Genomic DNA, 23,132 nt, shown 5'->3' on the forward strand with positions numbered 1-23,132 from the left:
ACAGACTTATTTACATGCCTCCTTGGGCACCCATCCACTAGACTATAATCCTATAGTTACAAAAAAATATATATTATAATGAAACACGCATTTAAAGGGCATTGAACTGCAGCATGGTTACTAGTCACTATACTATTGTATTTCCTCCAGTACCTCATGCTCTCTTTAAAGCCCTTCTCTTATTTTAACTCATTACAGAATCCAGTTGGTAAAACTCTGCATTTTATACCTGGTGCCGCCATCTTGTAGCTCACGTATTGTTACATCTTGTGATAGGAACAGAGCACTTTCACACATCTGCTTTTTGACAGCTGTACCTTGAACAAGAGTTTAGCTAACACAATAGAGAGAGGAATCATTAAGTTTTTGCAGTTTTTTGCATGGTTTAAAAGTTACATAACAAATATAAGCTCCAAGATATTGGTGCCCCGTGTGAAGATACAGAGCTTCACCAACTGATACTTGTAAGAGGTTAAAAGAAGATAATGACTTTAAAGACAGGAAAAACAATAGCATGGTGAATAGGAAAAACAATAGCATGGTGGCCATTCTATTGTAGTTGTACTCAGCAGTTTAATGTCCCTTTAATGTTAACAATAGCTACTGCAGTATTAATTGTAACCCACTCTGGTCCCTTTGCCACAGTGTAGGAACCCACCCCTCTCTCCCCACCTGCCCCCTCTGTTGTTGGGCTTCCCACCCGGCTCCCTCTAACCCTCCTACACCACAGACGGCACCACCGTAGCAGATACAGACAAATCAGATGCCTTCTACCCTGGGCTGCAGTCTCCGCTGTCAAAACTGACAGCGGGGACCGCAGCATGTGCCACAGTGTTGGAAGTCGGTACTACGTCAACACATTACGCTGGGCAAAGAACCGTGTGATGTAGTACCCACATCTATTCGGCACAAGGAATATGAAACGCAACATTTTTCTTTCATGAATCACATATAGCATGCAATTGTAAACAACTTTCTAATTTACCACTATGATCAAATTTTCTTCATTATCTTGGTATCTTTTATTGAAAAGCAAATTTAATAACACAAGTACACTGGAAACCTATTAAAATGGTTTGTATGCTTTGTCTGAATAACAAAAGATTTACTAGTAACACAGATGCAACTGTGAATGTATCATATCCCTTTAAATAGAAGTTTTTAAACAACCAGAGACTGTAATTTTATGCAAGGATATAATCATTATTCCAAAATATTAATAACTCAAGGGAATTGGACAATGCTGGGATAGGTTCATTAACCCCCCCCCCCCCCAATTTACTAATAAAATGCATTTGTTTCCATACATGGAATAAACAACCTAATGCGTTTAATTGTATTCCAAAGCATTTTAATATGAAATGGCAACAGCATGACTTACTATATATAGTCTGTGGTTTGTAGAATGAGAAGGAACACAAAACATAAGGGATTTCTGCATAATTATTATAGCTCAGATGATTTGCATTGCCCTAGTTTTAATGGATAATATTTTTGTTCTGTTTTGACCTTAACAAGTAACATGTAAAGAGAAAATAATTAAAAACTTTAGCTGAGATTTTTTTTTTTCAGAGGTACAAATGTTATTTCTTCCATATTTTGTAGACTATTGTCATTTCCTGTTGTTTTTTTTCTTTTTCCATGCTAAATTTCTGCCTTTTAATTTACATTCATAGAACAATTAAAGGGATATGAAACCATTTTTTTTCCTTTCGTGATTCAGATAGAGCATGCAATTTGAAGCAACTTTCTAATTTACTCCTATTATAAATGTTTCTTCAATCTCTTAGTATCTTTATTTGAAAAGCAGGAATGTATGCTTAGGAGCCGGACTATTTTTAGTTCAGCGCCTGGGTAGTGCTTGCTGATTGGTGGCTAACTTCCTGCTTTTTAAATAAAGATACCAAGAAAACTAAGAAAAATTGATAATAGGAGTAGATTAGAAAGTTGCTTAAAATGGTCTGAATCATGAAAGAAAAAAAAAATGTGTTTAATATCCCTTTAAGTACTGCATAAATACATATTTAAAACATATTTAAAACTGATAATTTTGTTAGAGAATTTATTTTGCAATCTAGGGAAAAACATTTTTTTTTACTTGGTAAACATGTTTATCTTATATTCTTTACTGTGTTCAGTTTGGGGAGATATAATTAACCTTTTAATGCTGTTATGCCGTTCTATTCCTTCATAATTACACTGGGCTTTAAAGCCGTTATGACGGAATAGAACGTCATAGCTAACGGCTGTCTTGAAGCCTTCTGTGCTTTCAGGATTTGATCGCGGTCTGGAGGGCGTTCCTAGGGTTGTAGGGACGCCCCCAGACACGATCCAATAATTGAAATCTCGCGATCGTGGTTTCAATTTGTCTACATCGGAACAGTTGTACCTATGTAGGCACTTTAGCCCTGTCACGAAAGGGTTAAGCAATTAAAGTCAAAACATCACTGTATGGAATGTTGTAGGGTAGAGATTTTGAAGTCTGGAGCAATGCTCTACAATGGGGGGGGTATTTTTAGAGAAAAATTACAGGAATAACAGGCAAAATAGATGATCACATATTGCCATTTTTTAAATTAATAATTAAAGGGACACTCACATTTTTTTTCATGATAGAGAATACAATTTAAAACAAGTTTATTTTATTATCAAATTTGCTTTGTTCCCTTGATATTCTTTGTTGAAAGATATCTAGATAGGTAGTGTGGCCGTCTGGAGCACTACATGACAGGAAATAGTTCTGCCATCTAGTGCTCTTGCTAATTTATAACATTGTTGCAAAACTGCTGCCATATAGTACAGCAGACAAGTGCCCACCATCCTGCTTTTCAACAAAGGATAGCAAGAAAACAAAGAAAATTTAATAATAGAAGTAAACTGGGACATTGTTTAAAATTATATGCTCTGTCTGAATTATAAAAGAAAAATTTGGGGTTTGATGTCCCTTTAAATATTTTATAAAGAATTACATATACATCATTTACATAATTTAATTTATCTTTAGTTTTTTTTTTGCTTCCACATTTTGAACGGTCACTAATAATATGATGGCTGAATTTTAATTCCTGTAATAATCAAAAAAAATATTTATTTTTTTTCCAAGGCTGCAACTTCCAAGGTAACCTTTACAACAGTTCCATGAAATGGCAAGACCCCTCCCATCCCTGTATCACCCAGCAATGTCAGGTAAATTTCCTTCATTTTCTATGTTCCTGACTGAGGAAGTTCTCTACAAACATCTACAAGATCCATATGTCAACACTTCTTGTTTGCTTTGAACCAAAAACTATGTTGGATTGCTTCAATAACTGGCAACGGATTATTTTGGGTTCAAGTCAATCGAATTTTGCCCTAGAATTTTTGCCAAAAGGAAAAAATAATTTTCTTTCCTGTCCAACCATTTCTATTGAACGGCTGTATAATCTAAAAACACTTTACATATATATATATATATATATATATATATATATATATATATATATATATCTTTTCTTCTTTTTTTATGCTAACTTTGTAACTCTGCAGTGTTTTTTATGTGTTTATATATATATATATATATATTTAATTATGAAAAGACATAACTTTATAAAAGATCTGTTTTATTTAAAACTAGCTACATGCATATGTAGGATACAAATAATGTTTAGGTGTAGGTTGCCTAAATTAAGACAATATCTGCCAAGGACATTGTACTGCTTGGCTTATTAAAAGGCCCCTTTGTTTCTTGGAGATCTAAGACAAGAAGATTAATTACTAGAGTCTTGACTAGTAACTGTTGGAAAAGGTACTGGCTGATAATATAATAAACTTACTTAAAGTCATTCATGCAATCAGGTCATTGAACTTTTTTTTTTTTCTGCAACAAATATAATGTTCTAACAATATTAAATAAAACTGTTGACATCTTACTGGCTATATGATACTGACAGGATTAAAAAAATGTTACCTGTAACTCCCTATAGAGAATGCAAGACATAGATTAATCTGATTTATATATATATGTATATATACAGTATCTCACAAAAGTGAGTACACCCCTCACATTTTTGTAAATATTTTATTATATCTTTTCATGTGACAACACTGAAGAAATGAAACTTTGATACAATTTAAAGTAATGAGTGTACAGCCTGTATAACAGTGTAAATTTGCTGTCCCCTCAAAATAACTCAACACACAGCCATTAATGTCTAAACGGTTGGCAACAAAAGTGAGTACACCCCTAAGTGGAAATTTCCAAATTGGGCCTAATTAGCCATTTTCCCTCCCCGGTGTCATGTGACTCGTTAGTGTTACAAGGTCTCAGGTATGAATGGGGAGCAGGTGTGTTAAATTTGGTGTTATCCCTCTCACACTCTCTCATACTGGTCACTGGAAGTTCAACATGGCACATCATGGCAAAGAACTCTGAGGATCTGAAAAAAAAAATTGTTGCTCTACATAAAGGTTGCCTAGGCTATAAGAAGATTGCCAAGACCCTGGAACTGAGCTGCAGCACGGTGGGCAAGACTATACATTGGTTTTACAGGACAGGTTCCACTCAAAACAGGCCTCGCCATGGTGGACCAAAGAAGTTGAGTGCACATGCTCAGAAAGAGGTTGTCTTTGGGAAATAGACTTATGAGTGCTGCCAGCATAGCTGCAAAGGTTGAAGGGGTGGAGGGTCAGCCTGTCAGTGCTCAGACCATACGCCGCACACTGCATCAAATCTAAAGATGATGCACAAGAAAGCCTGCAAACAGTTTGCTGAAGACAAGCAGACTAAGGACATGGATTACTAGAACCATGTCCTGTGGTCCGATGAGACCAAGATAAACTTATTTGGTTCAGATGGTGTCAAGTGTGGGTGGCGACAACCAGGTGAGGAATACAAAGACAAGGGTGTCTGGACTACAGTCAAGCATGGTGGTGGGAGTGTCATGGTTTGGGCCTGCATGAGTGCTGCCGGCACTGGGGAGCTACAGTTCATTGAGGGAACCATGAATGCCAACATGTACTATGACATACTGAAGCAGAGCATGAGCCCCTCCCTTCGGAGACTGCGCTGCAGGACAGTATTCCAACATGATAACGACCTGAAACACACCTCCAAGACGACCACTGCCTTGCTAAAGAAGATGAGGGTAAAGGTGATGGGCTGGCCAAGCATGTCTCCAGACCTAAACCCTATTGAGCATCTGTGGGGCATCCTCAAACGGAAGGTGGGGGAGCGCAAGGTCTCTAACATCCACCAGCTCTGTGATGTCATCATGGAGGTGTGGAAGAGGACTCCAGTGGCAACCTGTGAAGCTCTGGTGAACTCCATGCCCAAGAGGGTTAAGGCAGTGCTGGAAAATAATGGTGGCCACATAAAATATCTGGGCCCAATTTGTACATTTCCACTAAGGGGTGTACTCACTTCAGACATAAATGGCTGTGTGTTGAGTTATTTTAAGGGGACAGAAAATTTACACAGTCTGTACACTCACTACTTTTAATTGTAGCAAAGTGTAATTTCTTCAGTGTTGTCACATGAAAAGATATAATAAAATATTTACAAAAATGTGACGGGTGTACTTTTGTGAGATACTGTAAGTAGCAATGTAAAATAATTTAACATGACAATTAAATTATCACTATTAAATAACTATAACTATTAAATGAACATGCTACAAATAAATATACTGTATATATATATATATATATATATATATATAAATATATGTCACGGTAAAGTAAGAAATCCGGGTAATCCTAGGATCCCTGGGTAAAAAGGACATTGCCCAAGCGACTGTGGGTAAAGCCCGATGTACCGTAATTCCCCCATCTACACAATTTTTTTTGCCTCCATCTGGGGGGGGGGGGGTTGAACCCCCCCAGGCGGAGACAAAAAAGATAGGAAGATGGGGGAATTACAGTGCATTGTGTATATGTATATATATATATATATATATATATATATTTTTTTTTTTTAAAGCGATGGCTCTATGAGTATGATCTTACATCGGGCTTTACCCACAGCCGCCTGGGTAATGTCCGTTTTACCTGGGTAACCCTAGGATTACCCAATATCTGACTTAACCTGCAACATATATATATATATATATATATATATATATATATATATATATATACACACACATGTACGCACATATTATGTATGACTATTCTTCCTCACAGATAACATCTTCATTTAATTGCAGCAGTTTTTTTTTTGTTTTTTTTAAGAGCTAAAAATCTATATTGGGCTCCTGAAATAATAAATCAATACATGTGCACAAAATACATATTATTCAGCTGTTAAATAGAAATATTGCTTGAAATATTACTCAGTGTTCAATCATTTGGCCTGTATCTGCATCCAAATAGATCAGATATCACCAATTCAAATATTTTATTTAAAAAAAACAGTAAACAGGCCTCCTATAACTACTAAACTGTTATACCTCAAAGTTTGTGGTGCTTGAGAGTCTAGAACTATGTTAATATCCATCATCTGTTTAGATCTAAATGCATATTCTTCCATGGTTTTAATATGGTACACACCGTCTATCACATCACTGAGGATCATTTTCTTTCTTCCAGCTTCTGGCTATCAAGAGCTTAATTGCATAATAAACAAATGCATGTTAAAACAAAAATGCAATAGCACTTAGTCTGAACTTCAAATAAGTAGTAGATTTTTTTTCTGACAAATTTTAAATTTATGTCTATTTCCACTCTGTATCATGTGACAGCCATCAGCCAATCACAAATGCATATACGTATATGCTGTGCATTCTTGCACATGCTCAGTAGGAGCTGGTGACTCAAAAAGTGTAAATATAAAAAGACTGTGTACCTTGTGTTAATAACTTAATGGAAGTAAATTGGAAAGTTGTTTAAAATTGCACTCTCTGAATCATGAAAGTTTAATTTTGACTTGAGTGTTCCTTTAACTGAAGTTATAATAGATACATTGGTTTTTTTTATCCTTCCATAAGTACATTTGACATACAAATCTAATAATTAAAACATTTATGGAATTGCCACCCATATAAAATAAATCTAGTAAATATAAATATATTGTAAATGGATACATTTTATGGCATTGTGTATAAAGCTAATCAGTTACATTATGTCTTTTTCAGGGGTTAGTTTTACTAAATGAGCATCAGTATAAAATGTACAAAGTGTTAACAGAGCATATGGTATCAATGAACACCACTTTTTCCATCATGTAAACATCCATACATAGAGTAAAAAAAAATCACATGGTTCCCTTTATATGTCACACTCAGTCTTCAGCACAATTTATCATAAGCCTTGGCAAGCAACATATAGGCATTTAATATACAGTATAGTGGGAATAAAAGTATAAAAATATACAATGTCTACAAATACAGAGGATTTTCATGCAGCTTCTGGCTCTACACATAAGTGTTAGATTGATAGAGCAAGTGAGTAAGAGCAGCTGTACTAGGTTGGATCATGGGACCCAGTGCTGGCACATTGGGAGACCATGTTAAAGGGACAGTCAACTCAAAAAAAATTATTGTTTAAAAAGCTAGGTAATCTCTTTAATACCCATTCCCCAGTTTTGCACAGAAAACGTGGTTATATTAAAGGGACAGTCTAGTCAAAATTAAACTTTCATGATTCAGATAGGGCGTGCAATTTTAAACAACTTTCCAATTTACTTCTATTATCTAATTTGCTCAATTATTTAGATATCCTTTGTTGAAGAAATAGCAATGCACATGTGTGAGCCAATCACACAAGGCCTCTAGGTGAAGCAACCAATCAACAGCTACTGAGCATATCTAGATATGCTTTTCAGCAAGTGATATCAAGAGAATGAAGCAAATTAGATAATAGAAGTAAATTAGAAAGTTGTTTAAAATGGCAATTGGCATGCTCTTCCTAAATCACGAAAAAAAAAAATGGCTTTCATATCCCTTTAATATACTTTTTACCTCTGTGCTTACCTTGTATCTAGGACTCTTCTGAAAGCCTCTTGATCACATGACTTTTTATTTGTTGTCCATTGACTTGCATTTAACCTTTCGCCGTTCTATTCCGTCATAATTACACTGGGCTTTAGACTAGTTATGATGGAATAGAACGTCATAGCCAACAGCTGTCCTGAAGCCTTCTGCACTTCCTGGATTTGATCGCGGTCTGGAGGGCGTTCCTAGGGTTACAGGGACGTCCCCCAGACCTGATCCAATAATTAAAATCTCGCAATCGTGTGCACGATCGCATGATTTCAATTTGTCTACATCGAAACAGTTGTTCCGATGTAGACACTTTAACCCTGTCAGGAAAGGGTTAAGCCAATTAGTGCTGTGTTGTGCACAACCCACGGATGTGAGCACAATGTTATCTATATGGCTCATATGAACTAACACTCCCCTATTGTGAAAAGCAAATAAAAAGCATTTGATCATGGGGCTTTCGTTAATGACTTATAAACAGACAGAAATTTAGAGGTTTAAATGTTATACAGTTAAAGGGACAGTTTACTCAAAAAAATTCTCCCCTTTGATTTGTTCCCAATGATCCACTTTACTTGCTGGAGTGTATTAAATTGTTTGCAAGTAGCTCATTTACCCTTATATTGGCATTTGAAATAGTAGATTTAGCCAGTGGTATCCACACCTATTCTGAAAGTTTGTGGCCGCAGGTCCAAGCTTTAGATAAGCTGTGTAAACACAGCCAACAGAAGAAATTACACTCCCAGTGGGATATAGCAGAGATAAGGTAATACAATGTTGATTTTCCATTGTTCTCTCCAAGTATTGGTGATTGGTTTATGGACAGATATACGATAAAGAAGCAGCTATATTTACACAATGTGATAACGTAATGAGATCTGATTATACCTACAAGCTCAACCCATTTTATTAGGTTGTGGCTTCAAAACACAAAATCAGAGCTTTAATATACACAAATAAACCTTAAAAAGCTAATTTTGATACATTTTTACTCTGCAGTTGGTAAAAAAGCAATTGTAAACACATTAAGGGAAAAACTATTTTACAGTATACTGTCCCTTTAATATAACCATGTTGGTTGTGCAAAGCTGGGGAATGGGTAGTAAAGGTGTTATCTATCTTTTTAAACAATAACAATTTTTGTGTTAACTGTCCCTATAAATTAAATTATTCTCATATGGGTCGATTGTCAAAAAGTCACCAGCATGGAGAGAAATTGCTAACAAAATATTTTATTAGCATTATACTGTAATATATGTGTCTCTCCTTCACATGCAGAATTTGCATAGGTAGATAAACAACTTTCAAATTGAAATTTGATTGGGTAAACTGTTTTGAGGGACATCACAGTACTGATGAGATTTAGATCATCTTGCCAGACCAGCTTTAGATAATCAAGTCCAAGCATTCTCTTGTGAAATGTTAATCTTTTAAGGGACAGTATACTGTAAAATTGTTTTTTCCCATAAAGGTACAGTAAACACCTTGTAATTACAATATAGTTTTCTTGTGCTGCTAAAAAATAACAAATCAGCCAAGTCATTTTTAAAGCAAACTAATATTCTTTTTTCTGCAAGTATTTTTCAATACCCAAACTACGCCCACCATTTGCCTTTTTGGAGGAATCAATCTGGGCTTTAGTCAGCAACCAGGCTATTCACAGTCATAAAGTTAGTATAAAATGGATTTATTTTCAGTTGTTATAAGTTAATGGTTGACACTAAAATTGTTATAGTTTAAAAAGATGGATAATGCATTTACTAACTATTCTCCAGCTTTGCACATCCAACATTATTACATTAATATATTTTATAGCATTTAAACCTCTAAATGTCTGCCTGTTTCTAAGCCACTACAGACAGCCTCTTATCACATGCTTTTTTATTTGCTTTTCACAACAGTTAACTGCTAGTTCATGTGGGTCATACAGATAACACTGTGCTCACTAATTGGCCTAAATGCAAGTCAATAGATAATAAATAAAATGTCATGTGATCAGGGGGCTATCAGAAGAGGCTTAGATACAAGGTAATCACTGAGGTAAAAAGTGTAATAATATAACCGTGTTTTCTGGGCAAAACTGGGGAATGGGTAATAAAGGGATTATCTAGCTTTTTAATCAATAATATTTTTTGAGTTGTCTGTCCCTTTAAAGCCAGTTAGGGACAAATATCTTGCAGAAATTGCTTTGAAAAGTCAGCTGGTGCATTTCAAGTTCTGAGAATTAGAAATTTCTCAAATTTCCGAGCTAAATTACATAAAAAGGGGATACAATAAATAATGATAATATACTGCAAAGTAGTTAAATTATGCATAACTAAACATTATATATACAAATCTCAAAGTGTTTACTGAGTGTAAAAGGTTGTAAAATGTGCTTCTTTCGGTTTATTTGTGTATATGAAATAGCTAGGTTTGTTCTTTGAAATCACAACCCATTAGTGTACACACACGTTTCTATATATTATTTCAGTCTGTATACCAAAGCTCAATACTTAGGGCCTGATGACCAAAAACTTGCTGTCATGGAGAGAAATTACACAATACAATTTAGACCTAATATTGTCATGTAGCAGGCTCTCCTTCAGTTGCAGACCCCTGCATAGTGAGATAAGCATCTCTTAAGGCAAAATTTTAGTTAATTTTTTTTTTTGAGAGACCTTGCCATACTGACAAAACTTCTTACATCATCTCACTCAGCAGAGAGCTTTAAATCATTGAGCCCTTAGAGAGAAGAATTGAAAATTAAAATTTTATTACTTGTCTCTCCTAACCTCCACTTATAGTGTAATTTATTCTGCTGGCTAGGTTGAGACAGCTTTTCTATAGTCAGTATAGGTTGGGATACCACAGGTAAAAACTGCTATTTAAAATGCTGAAATTAAGGTAAATTAGCTATTTGTAAACAATTTAATACACACTTCAGCAGGTGAAATGGGTCATTGGGAACACATTAAAAGGGATACACATTTAGGGTACACTGTCCCTTTAAGTTTAGCTTGTTGGGACAGGGAGTTAGAGGTTTGGATTTGCTCTAGTGTTTATCAGCCACGGTCCTCAATACCCCCAACAGGCCAGGTTTTCATTATGGCTGAACCACTGCACAGGTGAAGTAATCAGCTGATCGGTAATACCATGGTTACTAACTTACTCTCACCCATTAGTTGATTATTTCACCTGTGCACTGGCTCAGCTATAATGGACACCTGTCCTGTTGGGGGTAATTGAGGACCACGGTTGAGAAACAATGATTTGCTGGACTCAGGCAGCAAATTGTCTTGAGCTGGCCCTGATAGTGACTCAGTTCCAGTTTGAGTATGCTGAGACACAGCCCTAACAATAAAAGTGTCTCTGTAGATATAACCTTTGCAAACTGAATTTTTTTTGTGTGGGTAAAAGAAAGCAAAATAAAAAAGGAAAACAAGATCAAGTGTAAATTTCAGACGCAGTAATTTGCTGAAATTGCAGTTTGTGTAGTGAAGGAACTCAGCAAGGCTTGGGATATGCATAAAGCTGTTCTAAACCTTAATTACACTCTACAGATAGTACTGTGGACCCTCTGGTTCTAATCATCCTTCAATATCTAGGTTTTTATAACAAGTTTTTTGTTTCAGTATGTCTGCTGTATATTTATATTTAACCAATAAAAATGCTTTTACCATAAAAACGTGAGAGAACAGCTTTAAGCTCTTCTCATATTTTCATCCTCTCCTGCACTTTTTAAGCGTTTAAATGAAAGCAGGCGCACTCATGTTGATGTAAACTTCTGTCAGCCAGAAGAGGTACCTTACTATTTAATACATTCTCGCAATTAAACTGAGAGACACGTGCAACACTGTGTTTTCCTTATTTGCGTGCAAAACAAATTTGAACAAATGTCCAAATTGTGTTAATTAATTAAACAAGCTAATGAACAAATATAGAATATGTTAATTGGTTCATTTAGGTTCTTCAATTAATTGATAAGGAGTACTAAATTAAATAGTAAATACATTTATTTATAAAATATTTTACCAGGAAGGATACATTGAGATTTCTCTTGTTTTCAAGTATGTCCTGGGTCCACAAAACACTGCATTGATACAATAGGGTACAATAAAATACAAAAACAATAATATAGCTGCAAGCAGCAATAGAGGTGGCCAAGCGCATTGCCCATGCAATGGCATACAAGCAGCTAAGTCACAAAAATAGCTATGAAGCACGTTTTTGCAGTTCTAAGATAAACAGTTGGAAAGAAAAGATATTTTTTAAATTATTGCGTTTTTAAAGATGGCTGCCACACTATATGACCAATACTTTCAGCATGAACAGATGTAAATCTAGGTCACATTATATGGTTATACAGCAAATTTCAAAGCTTTAACATAAGCGGTTGCAAAGAAAACACATTTTCGAAGTTTTTGCGCTATTAAAGATGGCGGCCATACCATGTGACCAATACTTTCAACATGAACAGATGTAGCTGTATGTCACAATATAAGGTTATACATAAAGTTTCACAGTTCTAACATAAGTGGTTGCAGAGAAAATAGATTTTCGAAATTTTTGCAAAAAACAAAATGGCTGCCAGAATATATGATATACAGTCTCCATATTATGAACAATAGTTGTCACCATAGATGTCAATAAGCATGGCAAAAATAAAGCATTTTGGTAAAGCGTTTTTTGTTTTATTATTAATTTAAAAATATCGTTAAGCATTTTTGAACAATTCAAAATGGCTGTCAAACCACATGGCGTATCAACTTCTCTTGAACAAATCTGAATGTTAATCATAAGATAACTCTATAAACAAAATTTCAAGTCTGTGCCATAAGCGGTTTCGGAGAAGAAGATTTTTGTAGTTTTTAAAAACAGCGCATTCGAAACAAAATGGCTGCCAAGCTATGCAATGTATGGCTTTCAAATTGCACATACTAATGCTCACTATAGACCTCTAAAATTTGCAGAAGTTTCATGAAAATTTGCAAATGTTTTATTTCACGAAGGCGACTGCGCAGTACGAATTTTACCTGCAATATTGCCTTTAGGGGTCATAACTGTGTGTACTCATGTGTCTGCTGCACTGTAATATAGTTAAATAGTGTAAATATAATGCATAAAGTGCAAATTTACGCAATTAAACAACGATAAAAAGGCGAATTGCTCATAGCAGCCATGTTGATTATGGAAAATTCGCAAGTTTTAACAATCTTGGTAGATGACCTCGCAAAGAGTACATGTGCAAAATTGCGTTTTATTGCACTTAGCGGTTTCAGAGAAGAAGATGTTTAAAGATTTTCGCACTTTTCAAAATGGCAGCTAGATCATGTGACCAAATCACTTGTCTTGAACAAACTTTATTCTAGGTCAGTACAGCAGTGCACACAGCAAGTTTCACAACTGTAACTTAAGCGGTTCCAGAGAAGAAGATTTTCAAGCGTTTGTCAAAATTTGTCGCAAAAAACAATATGGCTGCTAGATCACATGACCTATGAGATTTATATTGCATAGGATTATGCACAGCATAGATCTCTAGAACTGTGCCAAGTTTCATGAGTTTTTGAGTTATGCTGTTGTTATTAGAAGCATTTGAAATAAACGGCGGAAAAATAATAATAATAATAATAATAATAATAATAATAATAATAATAAAAATAATAATAATAATCTGAGCAAAAACAATAGGTGCCCAGCACTATAGTGCTTGGCCACCTAATTAATACACAATATTTGCAAAAGTTAACATAGAACAGGTAGGAAATATTTAATCAACCATGACAGGTGCATTCTGTTTTGAAATATGTAGAGAGGGATCTCTTAAAGGATTTTAGGCTTGGGGAAGGTTTGAAAGTGTGAGGGAGGTCGTTCCATAATTGTGGTGCTCTGTAGGAAAAGGAGGATCGAGCTGCTTTCTTTTTGTATTGAGGCAAGCTAAATAATGTGCTGTTATTGGATCGGAGGTTATAGGTGGTGGGAATAACCGTTGAGAGCATACTGCTCAGGTAGGGTGGGAGCTTCCCAGAAAAGCTCTTAAACACAAGGCAGGAAAGATGGAGGGTGCGTCTGGATTCCAGCGACAGACAGTTTAGTTCTTTTAGCATTTGTATTTGTTCATTATTTCATTTAGTTAAAGGGACAGTAAGGTAAAAAAATTAAACTTTAATAATTAATATAGATAATACAGTTTTAAACAACGTTCCAATTTACTTCTATTATTTCAATTTCTTTCTTCTCTAGGTATTCCTTGTTGACAAGCATACATAGGTAGGCTCAGTCACTGCAATGCACTGCTGAGGGCTGGCTGCTGATTGATGTCTGCACATATATGCTGCTTGTCATTGGCTCATCCAATGTGTTCAGCTATCTCCCAGTAATGCATTCCTGCACCTTCAACAAAGGATACCAAGAAAATAAGGCAAATTTGATAACATAAGTAAATTGAAAAGTTGCTTAAAATCATATGCTCTGTCTGAATCATGAAAGAAAAATGGCATTATGGCCCTTTAATTAAAGGGACACTCAAGTCAAAATAATTTTTTTTACGATTTGGATAGAGCATGCTATTTAAAACAACTTTCCAATTTACTTCCATTAACAAAATTTGCACAATCTTTTTATATTTACACTTTTTGAATCACCAGCTCCTACTGAGCATGTGCAAGAATTCACAGAATATACTTATATGCATTTGTGATTGGCTGATCACATGGTACAGGGGGGAGTGGAAGTAGACTTTTACATTTGTCAGAAAAAAATCTACTACTTATTTGAAGTTCAGACTAAGTTGTTCTATTGCATTGTATTTTTATGCATGTGTTGATTTTGCAAATCTACTATATTTACTGGTCCTTTAACTATTTTAGGACAAAATAAGTTCAAGTTTGTTCAAACAAATTATGAAAAAATAGGACATTACAGGAAAAGGGAGGGAGTAAATAATGAAATATATTGCAAATTATATTTTAATATTGCATATAACAATCTCAAATTTGTATGTACATTCATATTGATTTTACTGTGTATAGCTTTTTAAGTTATTTCACTTTAGATTTAAAAAAAAATATATGATTATTCACAGGTTAAAAATGTGTAGGTACAAAAATGACTAGTCTTAATTTATATAAATGTTATGATTGGTTACTGTTCATATTTTGATGTGATTTGGAGAGTTCCTTCAGTACTGTACTCTTTTACTTTACCGTAAAGGCCTGCAGCATACTCTGCTGCTAGGGTAAATATATTAGCTGTAGATATGCAAATGGAAACACTCAAAGTGTTCCAACAAATAATGCTTGTGCCGACTGTATAATAGCGCTATTAGGGATATCACATACACAGGAAACTTATCTGCAGCAGACGCAAACTTAGAGAACATAATTAGCAAAGTATACTAGATCTGATGCAATTCCAAGTGAGATATAATACAGTGAATTAAAGTCCATTTGTCTTAGTCTTGATAACTATGTAAATACCTGATGAGACTTAGCTGTGTAAGACTGGTAGTTTCAGAATTGATTATTTACAGGGATATCAGGGCTGGAATCACAGATTAGAGACTCCATTCAGTGGAAAGATTAAATGTTATCTCCTTTCTAAAGTGCCTCTTGCCACAGGGAGAAGGAGGTTAAGGTCCCCTTAATTTATATAACATTTTAATAGAATAAAAAGACAGACAATATTAGCTGTTATGACTTAAATACAGTAGAATTGCATAATTAACACATGCATAATAAAAATACAAGGCAATAACACCTACTTTGAATTTTAAATAAGCAGTAGATTTTTTTTCTGGCAAATATGCATTTTTCTCCCATTTTCCGGCCCCCTGTATCATGTGACAGACATCAGCCAATCACAGACTAGAATATGTGTACCCTGAGCATGTCCACATACTCAGTAGTAGCTTGTTCCCCAGAAAGTGTGTATATATAAAGACTGCACACAATTTGATTAAGGAATGTCCCTTTATATATATATATATATATATATATATATTTATGAAATATCTGTTTTTTTCTCATTGAAAGCACCACCCATTGTTCTCAAGAACTTGCCAATTCATGTGGACTGAGCCTGCAGGAAGACCAGATATGTTTATCTTATGTCTCCATATATATAAATAAAGTAAAAATTGTAGGGACTGAAATTGTCATTATTGGAGGTGGTTTTAATGAGCAAAAACTTTCAGTTACAGGAAATTTTCCAATACATTTAATACTATTCAGATAGTCATTGGGAACATATTAAGATGAAGAAAAAATACAGTACAGTGTTACTTTAAAGGGAGATTCTACTCTAAAATTGTTATTGTTTAAAAATATAAATAATCCCTTTATTTACTATTCCCAAGTTTTGCACAGCCAACATGGTTATTTAAATATACTTTTAACCTCTGTGATTACCTTGTATCTAAGCCTCTTTTGACAGACCCCTGATCACATGGCTATTTAATTATTATCTATTCACTTGCATTTTAGCCAATTAGTGATGTGTTGTTCACAACTCCACTGGAGAGAGCACAATGGTATCTATATGGCTCACATGCATTAGCAACCTCTTGTGAAAAGCTAATAAAAAAGCATGTGATACGAGGCTGTCTGTAGTGGCTTAGAAACCGGCAGAAATGTAGAGGTTTAAATGTTATGAAGTATATTAATATAACAATGTCGGTTGTGCAAAACTTGGGAATGGGTAGCAAAGGCATTATATATCTTTTTAAACAAAACAATTTTGGCGTTGACTATCCCTTTAAGTATGGTGAAATTAGTAGGACCACTAAAAACAGATTTAAAGTTTCATGATTCAGATAAAGTATGCAATTAAACAAAAACAATTTTTTTTTAATATACTTCCATTATCAAAACAGCCATTTTTATATGCAAACTTTCAGAGGCTCCAACTCCTACTGAGCATGTGCAAAAGTGCACAGTATATACATCAATTTAATTTGTGATTGGCTGATAGCCTTCACAAGGCACAGGAAGAGCTAAAGTTGGATTAACTTTGAAATTTGCTAGAAATTATTCTACTGCTGATTTAAACTTCAAAGTAAGTGCTATAGCATTATTTTTTATTGTGTATTTGTCTATTCAATTATACTGTATTTAGTAGTCCTTTAACGGACCGTACAACATTTTACATGATTGTTTAGGTCAGACCATAATTTGCAACAGCAAAAGAAACCAGGAATTCCACAAGGCTTTTTTTTTTAAAGGTGTACCCCTGAACTGCTTTTGATTTGCAACAGTTTTAAATTATTTTAAAACATTTCTTTTTTACACAGATCTAGTGAAATGTATTGTTTTCTTGCTGATATATGTGATGCACATACCATTTCAGTTAAATATAAAGAATAGAAATAAAAATATTTTAGATTAATATTGTCTCCAGTTTATAAAATGATTTTATTAAAGGCCCAAACACGTGATTTAACTCATATAAAGAAGTGAAAACAATAAAATATTTGTTCTTGTGGTGTATATTCAGTTTTAACAAAGCATTATGTTTTTACTTACAGGAAGGCGTTGTTACTGAGTCTGAAGTTCAGTGTCTAGTTCATTGTAAAAACCCAATAAAACAAGCAGGGATGTGCTGTCCATCATGTCCAGGTATTGACACATTTTGATGAAACTCATAGCTTAAAAAGTAGATATATTCATCCAAGTTTTTCTTAAAGGGACATTGGCCTACACCAGGGATGGGGAACATTGTCCCTCCAGATGTTTCAGAACTACATTTCCAATGATGCTCAACTGGACTTCACAGTGCCTAAACATCATGTGTAATGTAGTTCTGAAACATCAGGAGTGCCAAGGTTCCCCATTCCTGGCCTACACAATGATTAGTAATACATTTAATGGTTTGTTAATCAATATTTAAACAGAGCTTAGAAGTCTTAAACTGACATTTGAAGTATTTTAGATGTATTAAAGGGACATGAAACCCAACATTTTTCATGATTCAGATAGACTTTTAAAATACTTTTCAATTTACTTCTATTGTCTAATTTTGTTTTTCTTTTTTAAACCTGTGGGGCAATGCATATGTAGGTTCAGGAGCAAAAGTGCACTATTGGGAGCTAGCTGCTGATTTGTGGCTGCACATATATGCCTCTTGTCATTGGCTCCAGGGATGCATTCATCTAGCTTCCAGTAGTGCGATGTTGTACCTTCAACAAAGGATACAAAGAGAATGAAGTAACTTTGATAATAAAAAAAAAATCTTAAGACCACCAGAAATGCTTGTGCAATGCTTGTCCAGTGTAAGCTGTCTGCATTTTGCATGCCTGCCCGGTTTATGATAAATGATCTACCCCCTATGTATTTTGTCTATTTATGTTAGGTTTATTTCTAATATGTGAACTTGTATTTTATTCTATTCTATTTGCTTGAAACTTCTGATGAATTGCAGATAAAATGTAACAATATTTAAAGGTTCCTCTTATTGAATACTAATATTTACAGATAAAGTTTTATTTTCTTATGATTTTATGTCTGTTTCAGGCTGCATATATGAAGGACGACAGTATAAAGAAGGGGATGTCTTTCAGCCAGAAGGGAACAGATGCATTAAGTGTTCCTGCATCGTAAGTTGTGATCATGGAAATACAGAGTACAAGTGTATTGTGCAAATTGATGACTAAAATAGAAAACATAGATCTAAAAGTAATATATAGTTTTAAAGCGTTTGAGGTTAAGAGGCAATGAAAGTCTGAATAACTGAAAGTTCTACAATATAAGTATGATGGGTGTTTAATAAAGTTTTGTAACTTGAATATACATTGCAGTGGCGGATCTAGAGTGTTAGCTTTAATAGGGCAAACACCCTGCAGAGCTGCTTGTAGCTGCGTGAGGGAGGCTTGTGGGTAGTAGTTGGTGTTGTGGATAATGCTGCTTGTTTTGTAGACAGACTTGATAAGTTCCTAGATGATGACTAGTCAGTTTGGTGCTGTGGCTAAGTGGTTTGAGGGTGTGGATACGTGGGAAGGGGTACTGGTGAGGAGGGGGCAATTTACCCCCCCCACACCTTAGACCAACAAGTACAATTGGGGTGCAGCCTAAAATATTGTGGGTGGTTTAGCCCCCATAACCTGTCCCCCTGCTCTGAGCAGGCGGACAGACATCGCCGGAAATCAACCCGATCGAGTACGATCAGGTTGATTGACACACCCCTGCTAGCGGCCCATTGGCCGCGAGTCTGCAGGGGGCGGCGTTGCACCAGCAGCTCTTGTGAGCTGCTGGTGCAATGCTGAATACAACAAGCTTATTGCTTGCCGTATTTAGCGAGGTCTGGCCAGACCTTCATAAATAGGGGCCCATGTCTCCTGCCCTTTTATAGCATAAAAATGGTTAATCATAGTGTGATCTGGAGAAGACACTCAACATTCTCTTACTGTCTCATAGTATGAATTATGATCTCCAGTGTAGAGTATAGCCGTGCCAAGTATAAAGTATACAATTCCACTTTTAAAGGGACATTATACACTATTTTTTTCTTTGCAAAAATGTTTTGTAGATGATCTATTTTATAGCCCATAAAGTTTTTTTTTTATTATTATTATAGTTTTGCTTATTTTTAAATAACATTGCTCTGATTTCCTAACCAAGCCTCAAAGTTTTAGGAGAATACTGACAGATACCTACTCCAGCTTGTTCCTGTTTGTGTAAAGGGTCTTTTCATATGCAAAAGAAAACAAGGGGGAGGGGGGAGGGTTTTATTTCCCACTTGCAGTGGACTTTCCAGCTACCTTTTCAACAGAGCTAAACAGATCTAAGTAAGTTTTAAACAGTTTTATACTGGATTTTTATATCAGTATCTGTGCATATTATTCTTTATAGTATAACATGCAGTTATATGAAAATTGATGTATACTGTCCCTTTAACATGACTATGAAATAGTTTTCAAACTCTGCAGGTCTGTTACACAGTTATTGTCTAGTGATACATTTACACATATTTTTTCAATATTTAAATAACATAATTTATACATCTGCATATTATACTAAGGCTAATATTTGCTTTGAATACCCCAAATCGATCTAGCATTTACAGGTAGCCCTCACTTTACGCCGGGGTTAGGTTCCAGAAGGAATGGTTGTAAATCGAAAACGTTGTAAATTGAAACCCAGTTTATAATGCAAGTCAATGGGAAGTGAGGGAGATAGGTTCCAGGCCCCTCTCAAAATTGTCATAAGTAACACCTAATACATTATTTTTAAAGCTTTGAAATGAAGACTTTAAACGCTAAACAGCATTATAAAACTAATAAAATAATTACACAACACAGAATATATAATTAAACTAAGTTAAATGAACACTTGCATTTTTCTGCAAACAGTTTTTTCTATGCATTCCAATCTGGACTGATTTATAGACAGCAAGATCTTGTTCCTTTAAAATCTGCTCGATTGCTCAGGTCTGGTTAAACTGATTAATTTCAGCTTGCTTGGCTTTGCTGCAACACAAGCGGACAGCTCCGCCTACTGGTTATTTTAATAAATGCACTGCTTCTCAATGCATTTCAATAGCAGTCACATGACTGGAAAAAATGGTCATTCTGAAATGGTGTAAATTGAACCGTTGTAAAACGAGGGCCATCTGTATTTAGTTTAATGCCTCTTTAAATGATGTTATATGGGGATATATGTAATTCATTAGAACATTAAATTCAAGTATTGCACTTTCAGTGATTTGCTTGAATTTAGGAGCAGAACTTCTTTGTTCCTTGGTTTTGTAAGTTAGATATCTCAGGTCAAGTCAGTTAATAACAGTTTATTACAGGTGAAACTGCTGAGCCAAAGTAATTATGATAGAATAATTCAGCACTAAAATGCTGTCAAAGATATAACAATTATTTGCTAGAATATTACTGAAAGAAAACTTTAAACTCTACATAAACTTTTTTTTACAGTAATGTTCCTATTAGTATAAAAACACCTAAAAAGGTACACAATTAAAGGGAAACTGCACTCATTTTTTCTGTCATTCAAATAAAAGTATTTCAACACAGTGATTTTGTCCCTCAAGAAAAATTGTATTGTTTAAAAAGATAGATAATCCCTTTATTTACCATTCCCCAGTTTTGCATAACCAACACTTATAGAAATATACTTTTTACCTCTGTCATTACCTTGTATCTAAGCTTCTGCATACTGCCTCCTTATCTCAGATCTTTTGACAGACTTGCATTTCAAGCAATTAGTGCTGACTCTTAAATAACTCCACATGCATTAACTAACGCCCTCTAGCTGTGAAAAACTGTCAAATGCATTCAGATAAGAGGCGGCCTCCAAGGGCTTAGAAATTAGCATATGAGGCTACCTAGGTTTAGCTTTCATCTAAGAATACCAAGAGAACAAAGCAAATTGATGATAAAAGTGAATTTTAAACTTCTTTAAAATCACATGCCCTAACTGAATTATGAAAGTTTAATTTGGACTTTACTATCCCTTTAATCTTTCCTTCCTCTTTCCCCCATTACATAAGCCCTTACAACAACATAAGCTCTGCCTATATATCCCATAGATTGTTATTACCCAAACCCCACCCACCCAGGTATCACCAAACCGGCCCATTTTAGGTTCAACACCCTAGATAGCGCTTGCTTATTGGTGGCTACATTTAGCCACCAATCATCAAGTGCTACTCAGGTGCTAAACCAAAAATGTGCCGGCTCCTAAGCTTTGCATTCCTGCTTTTCAAATAAAGATAGCAAGAGAACAAAGAAAAATTGATAATAGGAGTAAATTAGAAAGTTGCTTTATCTGAATCATTAAAGAAAAAAATATGGGTTTAGTATGTACAAATAGTGGGGTCTCTCCGCTGTTGGGCAAGACCTGCACTCTTCCAGCCCTGGAACCACACTACAGACCTTGATTTTGTATGAAAACTATGTTTGTCCTGTGTCTTATAGAGACTAAAAATAAATCAGATTCTATAACCTGCAAATGCTGCAAATCAAATAGCCGATATAGGAAATTTGCAACATTTTGAAATCTTAGGTTACAAATTTAAATTGTTGGCCTTTCTAGGGAGTGTGGGACAAAACAGACTTTGTTTATTTATTAATGTTGCTATAACTCTAAAATCTCTTGTCCTGTTTAAAGACTACACTGACTCTGCCCTAGCCCTCCAGTCCTGGGTTTTAAAATTAAATAGTTAAGAGACATGTGTGCACACACTGCAGGGAGCTAATGTAGAGCAGTTTTATTGTTACATTTTTTATTCAATGTCAATAGACTAGCATATCATTTTATGGGCAAATGATATTAAAAGTTGGCATTGTAAAATAAACTGGAGTTCTTGTAATATATTCAGGAAGAAAATCTCTTTACTTTGTATAGCAGAATGATTTTTCACTCATCATTTTCACTATCTCATAGTACCAGCTGGTATTATTTTTTTTAATAGTATAAAAAGAAAAAAAAAATCAGTTTTAACATGTTTCACAAAGCTATATATGTACATAAGTAACAGTACAGCACTGCTTTATATGACTTTGGCTATACATATCCTATTTATATGACAAGTAATGCAAATAGTTTACATTTAATTTATTGGCTAGGTGTATACAATACCACAAAAAAATACTAGAAACTAACCATAGCACATTTTTCCTATCATCCTGTTTCATGTCAGGAGTTGATTTGTGGTTTTAGCTAAGTAGCTTACTGACAGTACTCAACAAATGTATTCTCATAAAAACAAATGTACCATTTATTGCACCTACCCTCATATAGTTGTCATTAAAAAGTAGTACACTCAGACCAGTGCTTTATACTTTGTTTCTTTCGTGCTTCAATCACAATTAAAGTCATTTTTAATCACGCAAGCTGCAGTCTTAAAGGGAGATTAAACTAATGCTAGATAGAATGATTCATTCAAACAAAAGATTAGTCTGTGTAGATGTATTTTTTAAAGTTTCATTAGTTGTTTAAATAGTGACAAAATAAGTGTAAAGTTATTTTATGTCTGTAAAACAAAGGGAGCTGCCAAGTTGTAACTTAGGTTACTTTCCCTGCTGTGGCCAATTAGGAGCAGTTATAAACAGGTCACTAGAGTGTGCAGCCAATGGTTGTGTGGAATATAACAGTGTTCTGTACTTCCATTTCTAACAGGAACTGAAATGCTCACAGTATATTGCAGATATATATATATATATATATATATATATATATATATATATATATATAT

The 23,132-nt window shown here is 34.7% G+C and overlaps 1 protein-coding gene across 1 annotated transcript in view; it reads left to right on the forward strand.

Moving 5' to 3' along the window:
* BMPER (BMP binding endothelial regulator) overlaps positions 1–23,132 on the forward strand; it is a 300,921-nt gene that overhangs the window by 91,510 nt on the left and 186,279 nt on the right. The window contains exons 4-6 of the mRNA XM_053714435.1: positions 3,104–3,186; positions 17,458–17,548; positions 18,443–18,525. Coding sequence (XP_053570410.1) covers positions 3,104–3,186; positions 17,458–17,548; positions 18,443–18,525 — 257 coding nt within the window. The remainder of the gene's footprint in view (positions 1–3,103; positions 3,187–17,457; positions 17,549–18,442; positions 18,526–23,132) is intronic.

This window comes from Bombina bombina, chromosome 5, assembly GCF_027579735.1.
Source record: "Bombina bombina isolate aBomBom1 chromosome 5, aBomBom1.pri, whole genome shotgun sequence".
NCBI classification, from domain to species: domain Eukaryota; kingdom Metazoa; phylum Chordata; class Amphibia; order Anura; family Bombinatoridae; genus Bombina; species Bombina bombina.